The sequence below is a fragment of the Dreissena polymorpha genome, chromosome 1 (genome assembly GCF_020536995.1).
Source record: "Dreissena polymorpha isolate Duluth1 chromosome 1, UMN_Dpol_1.0, whole genome shotgun sequence".
Lineage (NCBI taxonomy): Eukaryota > Metazoa > Mollusca > Bivalvia > Myida > Dreissenidae > Dreissena > Dreissena polymorpha.
This window is the reverse complement of record NC_068355.1, coordinates 79,694,557-79,711,649: the sequence shown is the minus strand read 5'-3', so window position 1 is coordinate 79,711,649 and position 17,093 is coordinate 79,694,557. Positions and strand designations below refer to the sequence as shown.

The following is a 17,093-nucleotide window of genomic DNA, read 5'->3' as shown; positions in this document are numbered from 1 at the left end:
GTTTAATTCGGGTGTTGCTGCCTCGATGTTGTCACGCTTTAAGAAAATGATTTAGTTTCATATAGCAAAGTAATTCTTCACTTTTGAGTCTTTTTTAATGTTAAAAACTATGGATGAACATCAAAGCAGTTAGCCTGATTTGTAAAAAAAAAACAAAAAAAATAAATATAAAAAAAATAATTGCCATTCATTAAGTGTGCAGTTGAATTTCACTGGCAATAACTTGTTACTTGTTACTCAAAAGGATTATCACTCTAAAGAGCTAATACCAATTAAATTAATCAAAGAAATTACCGAAAAAATAATTATGAATGTCCATTGCGTTCGTCTAAACTCTTTAATTGCTACAAATTGAAATATTGTTTTTCACAAGTCTCATGCGGCAGCCATTTGTAAACATTTATCTATAGCTAAATGTATGGATGAATTTCATTAGTTGAATGTATCTTCTTCAGCCAATCAAATAGCGCAGTTTATTACTTACAGTCAATGAAGCGTGCACTTTAGCTGACGAAGGTTAGATCGTCTGTACACATGCCTGGGGGCTTATCACACAAATCGACAGCTGTTTATGGCTTAATTAGGGACATATGACAGGAAATACACAAGTGGATTGAAACTGTAAGGGGCTCATTTTTATTAAAAATCGTGTCTAGCCAGCCAGCTGGGGGGGGGGGGGGCTTTAGCCCCCTAGCCCCCCCACCTAAATACGCCTCTGAAAAGCTTATTTGATGTTTGTTAAAGATAACACGGGTAATATATGTCTGCACATTATCTTCTTCTTCTTCTTTTATAATAATGGCTATGTTCAATACTGATACATTATGGCCATGCGTGGGGGTTAAAAAGAAATAGATTGATAGGTTGTCCCCGAGTTACTCAATCCACTCAGGAAAATCCTATCAACAGTGGTAAAAAAGGTGCAAAACCTAACACCGTAAGCCCTTAAGACTTAAATATATACATATACAACTGTGCATGTGGTGAGAATATTAGTCGGGTTAAAACAGGATAAAAGCAGAATCATGTGATCTAAGGAAGGAACACTGATGTAGACAGCAATGATTTAAATCCAGGGATCGTATCAGCGCTGACTACATAAGATGGAAGTGTGTTCCATTGTACAACTGTTCTTGGAAAGAACGAACATTTGTGGTAATCAGCTGTACTTGGTGGTGCATTGTATTTGGTATGCCATGTGATGGTGATGGCGTGAGTGTCTAATGTATGGAGTGAGACAGTGAAGGGGATTGACATCAACATGATTATATACTATTTTATAGAACAAAATGAGTCTAGCTTGTTGTCTTCTTGATTGCAAGGTATTCCAATTCAAATCCTTAATTATATTTGTGATTTTTTATCATGCAACAAAACATTCAATTTCTTTACAAAACAATATGTAATTTAGCAAAGTAATAAAATATAATTTGATTAAATCTTAAACAAGTTTATGAAGCAATGCTTTTTGTATAGTAACCCCTTGTACTGTTTTCAAACTCTTAAACATGTATTCCATTTTTTGTTTCCATTTTTCAAAACAATGTTAGAATTAAAAAAAAAAAAATCTCGCGAAACTGTGTTTTATTGATGTTTTTCATATGCAGGGATGCCATTTATGTTTTAGGGCGAGATTATTTCTAAAACGATTTTATTTAACTTAAGCATAAAAAAGAAAGGTGCCGTACTTCATTATTTTGGTCCCATGTCTAAATCATCGACAACGTAAATGTATCCCCTGCATATGTAAATGAAAAACTTTTTGTACTTAATTAATGTTAATAAACATATAAATACAACAATGCTTGCGGGAGTGTTTGCGTCTATCTTGAAAGAAGTGCATAGACCTCATTCACTGCGCAAAATTACACAGAGCAGAAATATCACCTTTGGCTTTGGACACAATACTCTTTGCATATCTTCCGCACTGTTAGAGCTTATGTCATGAAATGTGGTAAACTTATTGTATTTTTCTGAATCCTCAGGAATTAACAGTTGGTAAAAACTATGGCTTATGGCATACACAGATTGAACATTACTAGATTGGTGCTAAGGAGAAAATACTAGTAGCAAAAATTTAGGTTTATGATGAAGACCCACATTATAAGCTTACCGCTAAATATATGAGTGTACCTGTCACTTTATGTGTGAGACAAAAAATAAACAACAACATACTTATTATCACGAATTTACTGTTATCAACAAGAATTGTTTTACCAGTAAATAATTTACCAAACCATATTTAAATAAAATATAATCAAATATTTTTCACCTGAATTTAATTTCATTATTTCGTTTATTTTCATTTCATTTCATTCATTTTCATGTTTTGAAAGTAAAGATATTCAGTCAATATGGAATGTGGCATTAAACATGTAGACAGCAGCTGCGTATTGCATGTGAATGAGGCAGTTTCCACATGAATATGATTATAAAATAACAACCCGATTATTAAACTGCATGAACATCCCAATTGATTAAAGTAAAGTTTTTGTATGTTCAAGCTCATAAACAAAATAACACATTCAGTATGTTCATTTATACCCTAATCTTCTCGCCCTTGTTTCTGTGCACTCAACACATGTAGTATTAGACACATTGTTATGAGTTTGCAGATATTCGGTAAGTTCATACCACCCGTTTGTTAGTTAAAAAACACGCTCAGTCATGGCACTAAATGTCAATGAGTTGACTTTATCAAAGATGTAGAACCAAAAAAATACTCCACTCATCCAGTACGCCTTCTATGAAGAAATAATAACAAGCAGTCATCAAATAAAATGAATACCGTATCCTACACGTTCGCTTCCTATATGGTCTTCAAAAAATTAATCAGAGACAGTTGACAAGACTAAACTTCTGCTTTTCGCTTATTTGCAATTTTTTCAAAGTGTCAGTATAATGTGCAAAATAATAATGGTAATACACAACATGGTCTCAGGTGTGTCAAATGAATTTTTAGGCAAGGATAATTAATTATAGGTATAAGTTCAAGTGTACAACACACTCTTTTGTAATAAAAATAGTGCAAAGTGTGCTACTGGCACTGCATTATGCACATTTATATTTAAGCAAAAATTAACATTCATTTATATAATAAACATGAAATCTGATACTTAAAAACAACTTTGTAGATATTGTTTAAAGGGATCTTTTCACGCTTTGGTAAATTGACAAAATTGAAAAAAGTTGTTTCAGATTCGTAAGTTTTCGTTTTAGTTATAATATTTGTGAGGAAACAGTAATACTGAACATTAACCATGCTCTAATATAGCCATTATATGCATCTTTTGACGATTTTAAAACCTAAAAATTATAAAGCGTTGCAACGCGAAACGATTGAATAATTTGGAGAGTTCTGTTTTTGTCGTTAAATTTTGTAAAACTACGAAGATTGCTTATATTAGGTATAAAATACGTAACGAATGTGTACTCGGCGGAATAGCTCAGTAGGCTAAAGCGTTTTCACTTCAGGACTCTGGCAGGACTCCAGGGGTCACTGGTTCGAAACCTGCTCCGGGCAATGTTCTTTTCCTTTTTTTATTTTTTTTCTTGATTTTTTACTGGAGCTTTTACGATCCAATGTTTACATTTATCAATATAAAGCATTTAATGAATAAGTTAAAAAATGCCAAAATCTGTGAAAAGGCCCCTTTAATGTACAATGTATTACTCAAAGTCATCATCACACAATGAGACAACACAATGGTCTCTAAACAGAGTGTGCTTTTTAATTGTGGCATACATTTAATGATTAATACTAGTAATAGAAATACAGAAAAAAACGTCTAGAGCTGCCTGGGAACTATCATTTTTAATATCAACAATTCATTTGACATGCCTGATTGCAAAGTGTTAATTTCAATATTCTTTCACATTGTTTTCACACCTGATATTTGTTATGCTGTATATTCTTTTTGCTTACAGACATACAAAGTCTCTTCACAATAATTGCAGTTTCTTTACAGTCCACCAACGTTGAACATTACAGAGTCACAATTGCTAATGTTTCAGTCCCGGTCAAGCTTTATAGGTCCAGAATTGCTTCGTTGTTGAGTACAAAGCACGCAGTCAGTTGTGCTCAGCAGAATGCTGCATGGAATGTGTGAAGTCCAGCATTTGACAGAGCAGCTTCTAAAAGAAAATCAAAAAGAATCCATAAAATGTACAAATGAATTAGTCTATTTCCAATGTGTATGTAAGCACAGTTTGATTTTTTACAGTTTGAAACAGTTTGGTACGAAAATGATCGAGTATGAGTCGGAGATGCAATATTGTTTACAATCGCAACGTCACTTAATACATCACAAAAGAAAGGGTTTTTAGAATAATCACGTAGAATATACTCAAGAAATAACTCCAAAACTTTATAAAATGATAACTTTTATGTTCCATTAGTTTGACTGAATAATAATGACCTTAAATTTAAAATCGGCGAAATTTTGTATGTGCCGAAAACAGTTCCCATGTTATCAAAGGTAATCTTTAGCAATATAGATTGATATTTTATGTAACCAAACGCAATATTTTAATTAAATAATGACTTACCAATCGAGTGCATTCAATTAATTTATTAAATTTCAACAATGTAAACATCCACCAGAGTATGTCAGTTTCAATTTTTACTTCTTAATGACGTATTGACGAAAGCAGTGACGTCACACAGACATATATAGTTGTCGACGAAAGAAACGCGGCTGTTCATGTTGTGAACAAATTAAACTTTTAAACAATTGTTTATTTATGTAAAGGGATAATATTAACTATAGAATATTGGGTTCATTGAAGAAGTTAATACGAAACTAATCTTATTCGGTATTGTAAACCGGAAGTACGCAAATAATTTAGACGGGTTATCTTTTTTATGATTTTGTTAACAACATCTAGAGCAATTCTCAATTTGCAATGCATTATGGGAAACAGGATGTGTCACACAGGGAGGCAAACAGACGTATTTTGATCGTAGAAAGTCATAATACAATAACATAGAGTACGATTCGCTACTTAATAATTACTGCCATGCCGTATTATTTCATGAGGAATGCATCTACGTGTCATATAGCGTTTGTCGAAGTGTCTATGTGCGCCAGCGCTCTATGATTTTCCATCGCGAAAATAGGTGACGGCAGAAATTATTTGACTTGTATCCCTAAAGCACAAATTCTCTTGGATCAATTCAGTTCCGTATTCACAAGGAGAGACAAACGTGTATTACCGCCATCAGAAAAACAGTATAAATCCAAGTTACCTCCCTTAGACATAACAACACCCGGAATAGAGAAATTATTAACATCACTGAAAGTCGCAAAAGCGATCGGTCCAGACAACATTCCAAACATAATATTGAAAACCTGTGCTAAACAACTTGCACCTGGAATACGCCAAATCTTCCAAACATCAGTAGACAGTGGCGAACTACCATCCGATTGGGTTAATGCTAATGTCACACCGGTATTCAAATCAGGAGACGTACACCTCGCCGAAAACTACAGGCCAGTATCATTAACATCCGTACTGTGCAAAAATCTTGAACATATCATTTGTAAGCACTTACTGAACCATCTCGAGAGAAATAATATCCTTACAAACCTAAATCATGGATTTCGATCAGGCTTTTCGTGCGAAACTCAACTACTAGTTACTATGAATGACTTATTATCTTTCTACGATGAAGGCATACAAACAGACGTCATTATACTAGATTTTTCCAAGGCTTTTGACACCGTGCCACACGACGAACTTTTATATAAGCTGGAATGCTTTGGCATAACTGGAACAATCCATACATGGCTCAAAACTTTTCTCACAAAACGATTTATGCAAGTTGTAGTAGACGGCGAAGTCTCCCAGAAGTCCACAGTGGACTCCGGCGTCCCTCAAGGCACGGTACTCGGACCCCTTATGTTTCTATGTCACATTAACGACCTGCCACTTTCAGTCAAATCACAAGTGCGCCTTTTTGCGGACGATTGCCTGTTATACCGGAAAATAAAAACTCAGAAAGACTTTGATATTCTTCAGAATGACTTGAAAGAACTTGAAAAATGGGCTGAAAAATGGGGCATGCGTTTTAACGCGAAGAAATGTTACGTAATGTCAATTAAGAACAAGACTCCACACTTTTATTCCCTATGTGACCATATTCTCAAACAAGTGCCCGATAATCCATACTTGGGACTAACCCTTTCTGAAGATCTAACCTGGTCAACTCACATAAGTAAATTGACAAAGAAAGCTAACTCGACAATGGCTCTTCTACGTAGAAATTTAGAGAACTGCCCTATAGATTGTAGGAAAACAGCGTACCTAGCGCTAGTGAGATCCTGTCTGGACTACGGCTCTTCAATTTGGGATCCTTACTTAAGCCGTGACATTGACAAAATTGAACAAGTGCAAAAACAAGCTGCCCGCTTCATAACGGGAGACTACAAATCAAGAACGGCAGGCAGCGTCACCAACATGTTAAAACATCTAGAATTACCACCTCTAGAAGAACGGCGTAAAATCAACCGTCTAGTGATGCTCTACAAAGTGGCCGAGGGGCTGGTGCCAGCTATACCAGCATCCGATTACTTGAAACCAGCAAGGGTCAAAAGGCAAATTAAGGCGAAACAATATAGTGACTGTGTTACATCCAATATAATAGATAAACAAGTAATAAATAATGACAGAGGCTTTGTAGTGAAAAACTCAAATAGTAGTCAATTTAAAAACTCATTCTTTGTGAAAACCGTGTTAGAGTGGAACCACCTGGACAGTAGAGTGGTCCACACAGAGACAGTTGAGGGCTTTAAAGCTGCCCTCCATTTTGACTAGGCGCACTCCCCGGTGTACTACGCCGTAACTGGCCCTTCACCGTATTAAGCAGAAGCAGAAGCAGAAGCAGAAGTGCGCCAGCGCTCTATGATTTTCCATCGCGAAAATAGGTGACGGCAGAAATTATTTGACTTGTATCCCTATAAGGTAATGTCTCTTTGTATTTCAGAAAAGTGATACAAATAAACGGTCAACGCCCGCTTCGCGGGCTTTTGCCCGTATGAACGGTATGACTGAAAAGCTTCTTCCGTAAGGAGTCCTCACACATTACAAAATAGCCAAAAAATTGAAAATGTACAGCATCGAGCAGGCCGCTGGGTCAAGCATAACTATTCCCCATACGCCAGTGTCGCCTCCATGCAACAGGAACTTGGTTGGCAGACCCTACAAGACAGACGAATTAACACTAAATTAATCATCTTTTTCAAAATTTTTGAAGGTTTAGTGGCTGTGCCCCTACCATCATATATCGAGCGACCCACCAGATTCACTCATCACATGCACCTGCTCTCCTACAGACAGATCCATACACTGCAGATTATTAGATCTATAAGTTTTCATTTCTCCCCAAGTGCTCTATTGTGATGTGGAACAACCTTCCTGCCACTACAGTTTTACATCCCGATCTTGAAGCGTTTAAGCAGTCCCTGCTTTCCCCTTCTGCCCCTTGAACTGTGGGAGACAATTGTTTTTATCAGTTTTTAACTTTAAATCACTTCACCTTATATGATAAATCTATCATACTTTATCTTTCTCACTTTTATCTGGCACTGACTGCGCACCTGTCAATAATACCTGCAAGGGGAGTAAGACAGTATAGATATATAGCAGAAAAGGCCCCTTTCCACGGAAAGGGCTTTCGGTGTTGAAGGGCCTAAATTCAGTTATTTTCAATGATTTAAAAACATGGATTGGTATTTTCATAAACAGTACCGTACATTGTGTTCATATTTGAAATTTTATTCAAATCCATCAAGAAAATATTTGACTTTAAAATATTTGTGAATGCCATACGATAACAGTAACGGAAAGGGGCGAGCACCATGGAGAGGGCTCATAGCGGAAAGGGGCCTCGGCCTTGGAAAAGGGCTAAAATTATTTATTTTTAAAGACGTTTATTTGCATTTTCATTAACGAAACCTTACTTTATGTTTACATGTTAAATTTCATTCAAATCTATCAAGAAATGATTTAATTTTACAATATTTTTGAATGTCTTACAATACGAGTAACTGGAAGGGGTGAGCACCATGGAAAGGGCTCGATCATCGTTAAGTTTCGAAATAAACAGAAAGAACCCGTCGATGTTTGGAAAGTGCTTTATACGGTTACTTTCTTAAAACATGCATTGGTATTGCCATAAACAAGTACTAAAATTGTGATCATTGTTCCGTTTTTATTGAATATTTGATACATTTGATAAATACAACATTGTGATACCATATTTGACGTTTTATTTGACGAATATTGCTCATTATATCATCTCCCACCAGTTGGTGGTCCCTGCCTTACTGGACAATGCTTTTAACCGTTAAATATTTCTATAGTTTTATCTGGAGAACTGGGAAGTCTGTAGTGCATTGACGGTTCTATTACTGACTTTATCAGACTTCATTTTACATTCGCAGGAAAATGTCATGGGAGACCACTGTACAACTTTTGCCCTAGGGTGACCAAGTTCTTGCTGTTATAGAAACGAATTTTGGAATATAAGCCATTACAAAACACAGTTCGAAAGTTTTACGAAAAATTACAAAACATACACCATGTAATGAAAAATTATTTTTATTTAAATTATAAAATGGCAAAATATACAGTCTAGACAAAAACGCATAATTAAGAATTCATCAAACAAAAACTGTAGTCAAACCATGCCTAGATTCTACATGTTTATGCAGTATGTCTGGTTTATGACATTCCACAATTTCTATTGTGGAACATGGATGAACATGTTTTGAGTACTTTTTTATGAACCAAACACATACATGTAATAGATTAGTGATTGTACATTCACCAATCAATAAGACATTAAATTAAACATTAAAAGCCATATGTTTGTCATGTTTCTCAAAGGCATTTTAATTTGGATGGAAAAAAAATATGATCCGCTTAAAAACACAGAAATCAAAGAGCTAATTAGGAATTCACCTAATAGTGTGTACATCAGAAATATACAAAAATAAAATATTTTGAAAAAAAAACTAGAATAAAAGCTGAATACAAATTTTCTACTATCATTTAAATCCTGGATCTTTGCATGCAATATCATATTTAACTAAGCATTAACTCGTATCTCCTGCTTTTCTATGGAAACAGAACAAAGTGTTGTTTCTGACACATATAATGCAAACCTTACATTAAGAAAAAAAGTACCAGTCCTATGTCACTGTATTTACAAATACAGCATATTTTACATATGTCACATTGACCTTTAAGCAAGAATTCAAGTTGATTCATAGTTCATACAACATACCGTCTTGAAATGATAAAAAATTGACAATCCACTATACAAAAAATAAAGGTGATAGTCACATGAATATCCGCTATCATTCATACCATATAAGAATTATGAACACACTTCACAAGTCCACTGTGACCTTGAAGGAACCAATGTGATTGCTGCAAGAGAAAACTTGTTTAGGTTTTTTTTGTGACAATAAACTTTGAAATCCCATAATTCAAACAAAGCTATCCGTAGTATCAGGAATGTTTACAAACTTAAAGAGTCAACTGTCACTTTGACCTTAAGGAGTGAGACTTGATTGTTGCATGTTACATATCCTATTGACAATATGATTATTTGTGCCATTTAATTTTGAATTCCATGGATAAGACAAAAGTAAACATTCCAAGATCCAAATTATCCAAGTGTTCACAGTAACAATGAAGATCCAAAATATCCAAGTGTTCATAGTGACCATGAAGATCCAAAATATCCAAGTGTTCACAGTGACCATGAAGATCCAAAATATCCAAGTGTTCACATTGACCATGAAGATCTGAAATATCCAAGTGTTCACAGTGACCATGAACATCCAAAATATCCAAGCGTTCACAGTGACCATGAAGATCCAAAATATCCAAGTGTTCACAGTGACCATGAAGGGAAAGACCTTGTTAATGCATACAACACATCATCCTGATATGATGATCATTTTGGCCTATTTATATTGAAATCCCATTTATTATGGGCAAAATTTACCCCACAAAAAAACATACAATAGGACTGTGGTAACACTATATACCTTGCAGTAATTAGTATTTAAGGGGGCATAATGATAAGCATAACAAACCATTTGGGCCGTGCTTTATGAAAAGGGGGTTTAATGCATGTAAGTAAAATGTCCTTGATTCGCCTGTGCAGTCCACAAAGGAGACACTTTCTGCCTAAACTAATTTTTGCTAAGAAGAGACTTTTTAATGAAAAATCTCATTTAAAAGCCGAAAGTGTCGTCCCTGATTAGGCTGTGCAGACTGCACAGGCTCATCTGGGATGACACTTAACACACATGCATCAAACCTCCTTTTCACAGAGCAAGGCCCATTTATATTTATTTTTATTAGCCATCAGAGTAATTAGGCTTTTTTAATACATAATAATGTGCATATTAAATCTATGCATTTTTGCCTTGATGTGAAATGTTTCTGTAATTGAAAATACCCATCTTTGAACCAAACATTGCATTAAAGCCTATAACATTATCAAATATACATTGCACAGTGTTGTGGCTTTTTGCGTTTGTTGTTGTGGTTAATGATTTATAAAGCCAGATGTGAATGTAAACCACCACAATAACACACAATAATTGTGCCTCTCGGTTCCATCTAACTAAATGAACACATCCTTTGCTAATAGTTCAAATATGACAGGTGGGGGAGTGCTGGATGATGGGGGATAGCAGGGGTCACGTCTGTTTTCTGCGCAGATTGAACTTCCCTTTCTGAAGTTGACTGAGAAAGATTTTGATCTTGCTATTGTCAGATGTCTTTCTTATCCAAATCTGGAAACAAAGACAAAGATCAGTTAAAAATGGGCAATTCAATAAACCACAATCAAATTGAGTCGCGTTCTTAGAAAACTGGGCATAGTGCATGTGCGTAAAGTGTCATCCAAGATTAGTCTGTGCAGTCCGCACAGGCTAATCAGTGACGATACTTTCCGCTTTTATGACATTTTTAGTTTAAATGAAGTCTCTTCTTAGCAAAAATCAAATTTAGGTGGAAAGTGTCATCCCTGATTAGCCTGTGCGGACTGCACAGGCTAATCTTGGATGACACTTTACGCACATGCATTATGCCCAGTTTTCTCATAACACGACTCAATTGTGCATCAAGTATGAAAGAATCAATGATTATGAGTTTTTTAAGTCATAAAGCTGCCATTTCTGAAATTGCCAGATGCAAAAATGACTTAAGCTGATGACTGTAAATAGAAACTAAACATGGTGCTGAGACTGGAAGATAAAACAACCTGAAAACAGCATATGCCTAAAATCCATATCTCTGTCATGAAGTGCATCTGCGTATAAAACCATGTTTGTTGATTTGGCAACCAAACCTTCACTTTTGTGAAGTATTATCACACATTGTTTTTGTGTTGAGTCAAAGTCAACATGGGAGTTCTAAAAATGAATCTACTTGGTACTAAAACAGTTATATGAGTTAAGAATACAAGAATACTTCATGTTTCATGAAGTTAATTAGGGAGCATGTAGCATATCAATATACATAAAAACAATTCTGCTAGGAAATTCTACCAGGGTATGCAATATTGTATTATGAAATATATGTGCCATGGATTTCAACAATTGCAAGCACAAACAGGGATCACTATAACTGTTATCTTTTTATTTATCTAGCAAAGAAAAACTCCATTAACTATTTCATCCTTGGTAGGGGGGAAACAGTTGACAGGGCAAAATTATATTTCTACCAATATCTCATCAGTGCATTCAAAATATTAGTACACAATTTGATATAACTTCACTAATTTTAATGTGATTTAGCAAGAAAACAACACCGCATGAATGCCATAAAAATGTTTATTGAGACCACACTGAATTCATACCTCCTGTGTTCCAATGGCAGTGATGATGCCACTGAACTTGTTTCCCGTCTCCTTGCACTCCACAAACACGGGCTGGTTCCGATGAAACCTGGCAATGACTCAAAAGTTAAGTGAGGAACACGGAAATTTACAGCTTGATACTTTAGCAACAATCAGACAAGCAAGAAATAGAGACAGGTTCATAGTCTGACAATATGGATCGCGTCCTGTGAAAAGGGGGTTTAATACATATGCGGACAGACGGGACAGTGTCAACCCAGATTAGCCACTACACTCCGCACAGGCTAATCTGGGACAACACTTTCCGCTTTTATGATATTTTTCATTTTAAAAAGTCTGATCTAAGCAAATATCCAGTTAAGGCGGAAAGTGTCATCCCTGATTAGCCTGTGCCATCTGTACAGACTAATCTTGGATTACACTTTAGGCATATGCATTAAACCCCTTTTTCACAAAGCATGGCTCCTTTATCAACATATTCAGCAGACTTTAACATGATATTGGCATATACCAATTTAAAAGCCTTGATATGTTAGAGAGAAGCAAATTTGAGATACAGTTGCTTATAAAAACTGCAGCTGCATATGGGAAAGACTCAAAAAGCATGAGCCAAGTACCATAAAATATAAATACAACAAGCCATGTGTTTGTGAAACACTATGTCCCCATATATTTGACCTTGAAGGATGACCTTGACCTTTCAAAACTCAAAATGTGCAGCTCCATGGGATACACATGCATGCCAAATATCAAGTTGCTATCTTCAATATTGCACAAGTGTACATAAAATGAGCGATTTTGACCCATATATTTGACCTTTGACCTTGAAGGATGACCTTGACCTTGACGTTTCACCACTCAAAATGTGCAGCTTCATGAGATACACATGCATGCCAGATATGAAGTTGCTACCTTCAATATTGCAAAAGTTATGGCAAGTGTTAAATGTTGCACAAACAAACAAAGCAACACAATTATGCATGCCAGATATGAAGTTGCTATCTTCAATATTGCAAAAGTTATGGCAAATGGTAAAGTTTGCACAAACAAACAAACAAACAAATCAACAAACCAACATACAGGGCAAAAACAATATGTCCCCCACTATAGTGGTGGGGGACATAAAAATACGATTACCATCGTTTATCAAAGAACAGTCTGCCATCGTCTATTTTAACATCGGGAATAACGTCCACAGGGCCAATGGTGGGGACAGAGGGTTTCCGACCCATCGGTTTCCCCGAAACCTTATTGATTATGCGTAAATCATCCATGATCTCTGTATCGTCCAGACAGAAATTTATCTGGGGTGAACTTTGGTTAAGGATATCAAATATTGTCCACTGACATGATCATTAAAATTATTTAGACAAAAGTGCAGGTTTGTTTGTATAGTATTTTGGCTTTTGGCAACTTGATTACACTTTCTATCAATGTGTAAATTTTTTGGTAGTGGATTAATATTTCCCAAAATAGAACAAATGAGTTGCAAAGCCAGTCAAGTATTTATAAAACATAATATACCTAATTAATTTTGATTTAAAATTGTAAAACCTTCATTAGGTAACCTGGAAGAACTTTGCTTATATCTGCTGAAATTACTAATGGATTTTGTGTGCATATTTTCAAAAGTGACAAAATAAAAAGGTATTATCAAAGCCATGTTTTCTTAAACATTACTATGTTTGCTAAAAAAGAATGTTTGTAAGCCTTAACCCATCACTAAACCCTTGAACAGCCCCTTTAACAGCTGGGCTTTGAAGGATAATTAGAAAAAAAAGAGCTTGTCACAGTAGTGCCAAATCCCCTTTGCTTGTATGACAACATTTGTTTTAGAGAGTATAATACTATTTGTAAAAACAAATAAAGGGAGATAATTCATTATGCTCCGGACAAAAATTTACTTTGAAATTAAATAAAGGGATATAATTCAAACAATAAGGCAGATAGAGTTATGGTTCTTAGTCACTGCACTTCTCCTACTTGCCATCTGTTTTAAGTTTCAAATTTACAGAAAATCCCTTCAGTAGATTTAGAGTAATGCTCCGGACACATTTACTTTAAAATTATATAAAAAGGGAGATAATTCAAAAACTAAGGTAGATAGAGTTATAGTTCTTGGTCACTGCATTTCTCCTGGTTGCCATATGTTACTATTTCAAGTTTCAAGTAAATCCCTTTAGTAGATTTAGAGTTTAGAGTTATGCTCCGGACAAAATTTACTTTAAAGGGGAGATAATTCAAAAACTAAGGTAGATAGAGTTATGGTTCTTAGTCACTGCACTTTTCCTACTTGCCATCTGTTTATATTTCAAGTTTCAAGTAAATCCCTTTAGTAGATTTAGAGTTATGCTTCGGACAAAAATTTACTTTAAAATTATATAAAAGGGGAGATAATTCAAAAACTAAGGTAGATAGAGTTGTGGTTCTTGGTCACTGCACTTCTAGTTGCCATCTGTTTATATTTCAAGTTTCAAGTAAATCCCTTCAGTAGATTTAGAGTTATGCTCCGGACAAAAATTTACTTTAAAATCATATAAGGGGGGATAATTAAAAAACTAAGGTAGATAGAGCTGTGGTTCTTGGTCACTGCACTTCTCCTTGTTGCCATCTGTTTATATTTCAAGTTTCAAGTAAATCCCATTAGTATATTTAGAGTTATGCTCCGGACAAAAATTTACTTCAAAGTTATATAAAAGGGGAGATAATTCAAAAACTAAGGTAGATAGAGTTATGGTTCTTGGTCACTGCACTTCTGCTAGTTGCCATCTGTTTATATTCTAAGTTTAAAGTAAATCCATTGAATAGATTTGGAGTTATGCTTCGGACAAAGTTTCAGCCGGACGGACAGACGGACAGGACCAATTTCTGTATCCCCTCAAAATAATTTTCGGCGGGGATAAAAAAGACGGCCATGAGTTCAAGTAACACCAATTGTAAGTGACTTAACCTAGTGACCTAGTTTCGACCTCACCTAACAAACATTCATTCACAGTCATATTGTCACGATAAAAATTCTTACAAATTTCATTTAGATTAAGTAACATATGTGGCTTCTAGAATGGTAATTAGATTTGAACTGGTCACCTAGTTGTTGGACTCACAAGACCCAGATTAAAATTTGGCATAGACCTTGTCAATATAAATATTCTGACAAAGTTTCATCAAGTTTGAGTCATAAATGCAGGGTCTAGATTTATAACAAGGCTTTTTCAAGATTTGATCTCCAGACCTGGTTTTTGGACGCAGGAGACCAAGTTTCAAACTCTGCCTAGATAATGTCAAGCAAAACATTCTGATCCAGTTTTATCAAGATTGAATTAAATATGTAGACTTTCACTGACCATGAGCACTTTGTGCTTAGGTGATCCAAAAATAGAACTGGAAAAAGTCAAAATTAAACAATTATCAGGAAAAAAAACAAAAAACCCAATCAAATCAATTAAATAAAAGGATATCAGGTGATGCTGGTTTCCGTCGCTTCTCAGGCATGGGCACCGGATCATTTGGTCTACGGCGTAGCTTTCGTGTAGACATCGGCTTGGTCTCATTCACATCTAGTGAATATGTTTACAGCAAAAATGCACAATAAGCACACACTCTAACATTAACTTGAATGTTGTTAAAGTAACATTTTTAAGCACACTACATCAAATAAAACATCATACACTCTGGCTTAAAAAAAAGATTTTGCATGTTTAAGGGACTTTTTTACTGTTTTGCAAAAGATTCAAAACGTATAAATAAATCATTAGAAGTACAAAAGATTGTCATAAGTGGATGCATTATTATAAAACGATTGATTCTGAAATGTGTTCAATGTTACATCAAGTTAGAATACAATTTTTTTTCTGTATGTTATTGTTTTGCATATTCATATCTATCAAAAAACCTTCATGTACAAGCTACACACCCAGTGATGAGGAAAACAAGATATTTCAGACAAAACTTTGTCTTTTATGTCATATATTTTCGCTATTCAATGACATTGAAAGAAAACTTACAGTACAAGCTTTATTCCTAAAACAGCTTTTCCAGAAAGCCAAAAGTCATTGGGTTTTAATATTTCTATTAATATTCAAATTTTGTGAAACATTTCAGTTAAAGCGGTTTTTTCAATGTTTTTATGGCAATGTTTGTAAATTAGAGATTTCCTTTGACAAATAAATAAAATGATAATATGTGACGTGCGCAGTGATTTTGGGTATTGTTGCGCAAATGATGTTGTTGAGAAAAACATGATTTTAAAATGTAAATTGGATTTGGGCCGATAACACACTTTTTAAAGCTGCGATTCCAATGAAAACAACGTTTTTACTTCTTTAAATATATTATATTGCATGAAGATTCAAAATAACTGTGGTTTTAAGACTGTTTACAAGATTTCTCTGATATGAGTCATGGTAACCTAGTTTTTGACCCCGGATCGCCCAGTTTTAACTTCACTGATTTAATCATGAAGACAAGTATTCTGTCCAAGTTTCATGAAGATTGAAACATAAATGTGCCCACTAGAGAGTTCACAGGCTTTCCATTAAAACGCTTTCTTTCATAGTTTTTAATCCCACGTATCCCTCACACAGAAAAGTATGGAATAAATGTTATGACCTAGTTTCACGAAGATATGATTATTTATTAAGCCTCTATATGGCCTTAAGTGTTAAAACACTTGTATATGACCTGCTGACCTTTATTTTAATCCTGCATTACATTGCAATTGATCTAAAATTTCATTGGGAAACATACTCTGCCCAGGTTTCATGAAAATTGGGAATAAAATGTTATATCCAGTGTTTACAACCTTTTCCTTAATTTGACCAGATGATATAATGTTTATTCCCATGCTTATCACTTTGACACTGAGCCAAAATATTATTGGGAAAATTGTTCTGACCAAGTTTCATGATGATTAGGCAATACATGTGTTTCTATAGTGTTCACAAACTTTTTCTTTAATTTTACCTCATGACCTTGTTTTGTACCCCATGTTCCCCAGATTTAAGCTTAATCATATATGACTTGGACACATGTTGTCAGCACATTTCATGAGGATGGGACAATACATATGGTATCTAGAGCATTTTCTGTAATTTTACCTACAGTGTGTAGTGACTTAGTTTTAACTCTATCTTACCAAGTTTCAACGTCGGCCAAGAAATTATTGGGAGCAATATTCTGACCCAGTTTCAAGAAGATTGGAAAATACAAA

The 17,093-nt window shown here is 34.9% G+C and overlaps 1 protein-coding gene and 2 long non-coding RNA genes across 4 annotated transcripts in view; 1 reads left to right on the top strand and 2 right to left on the bottom strand.

The window, feature by feature from the left end:
- Positions 1-2,175: 2,175 nt before the first annotated feature.
- Positions 2,176-4,638, bottom strand: LOC127837244 (uncharacterized). Its single transcript, XR_008029194.1, has 2 exons — positions 4,549-4,638; positions 2,176-4,134 (listed from the first exon to the last, which is right to left on the bottom strand). It is a non-coding gene; the product is annotated as an uncharacterized LOC127837244 (long non-coding RNA).
- A 126-nt stretch (positions 4,639-4,764) lies between these two features.
- LOC127837250 (uncharacterized) lies at positions 4,765-8,195 on the top strand. Its single transcript, XR_008029199.1, has 2 exons — positions 4,765-5,119; positions 6,927-8,195. It is a non-coding gene; the product is annotated as an uncharacterized LOC127837250 (long non-coding RNA).
- Positions 8,196-8,585: 390 nt separating this feature from the next.
- The window catches only part of LOC127837103 (sin3 histone deacetylase corepressor complex component SDS3-like), a 39,280-nt gene continuing 30,772 nt past the window's right edge, over positions 8,586-17,093 (bottom strand). For both annotated transcript variants that reach the window (XM_052363949.1, XM_052363951.1), the window contains exons 6-9: positions 15,343-15,441; positions 13,022-13,193; positions 11,885-11,972; positions 8,586-10,817 (exon numbers count right to left, since the gene is read on the bottom strand). In XM_052363949.1, coding sequence (XP_052219909.1) covers positions 10,722-10,817; positions 11,885-11,972; positions 13,022-13,193; positions 15,343-15,441 — 455 coding nt within the window. In that variant the 3' untranslated portion in view covers positions 8,586-10,721. The remainder of the gene's footprint in view (positions 10,818-11,884; positions 11,973-13,021; positions 13,194-15,342; positions 15,442-17,093) is intronic.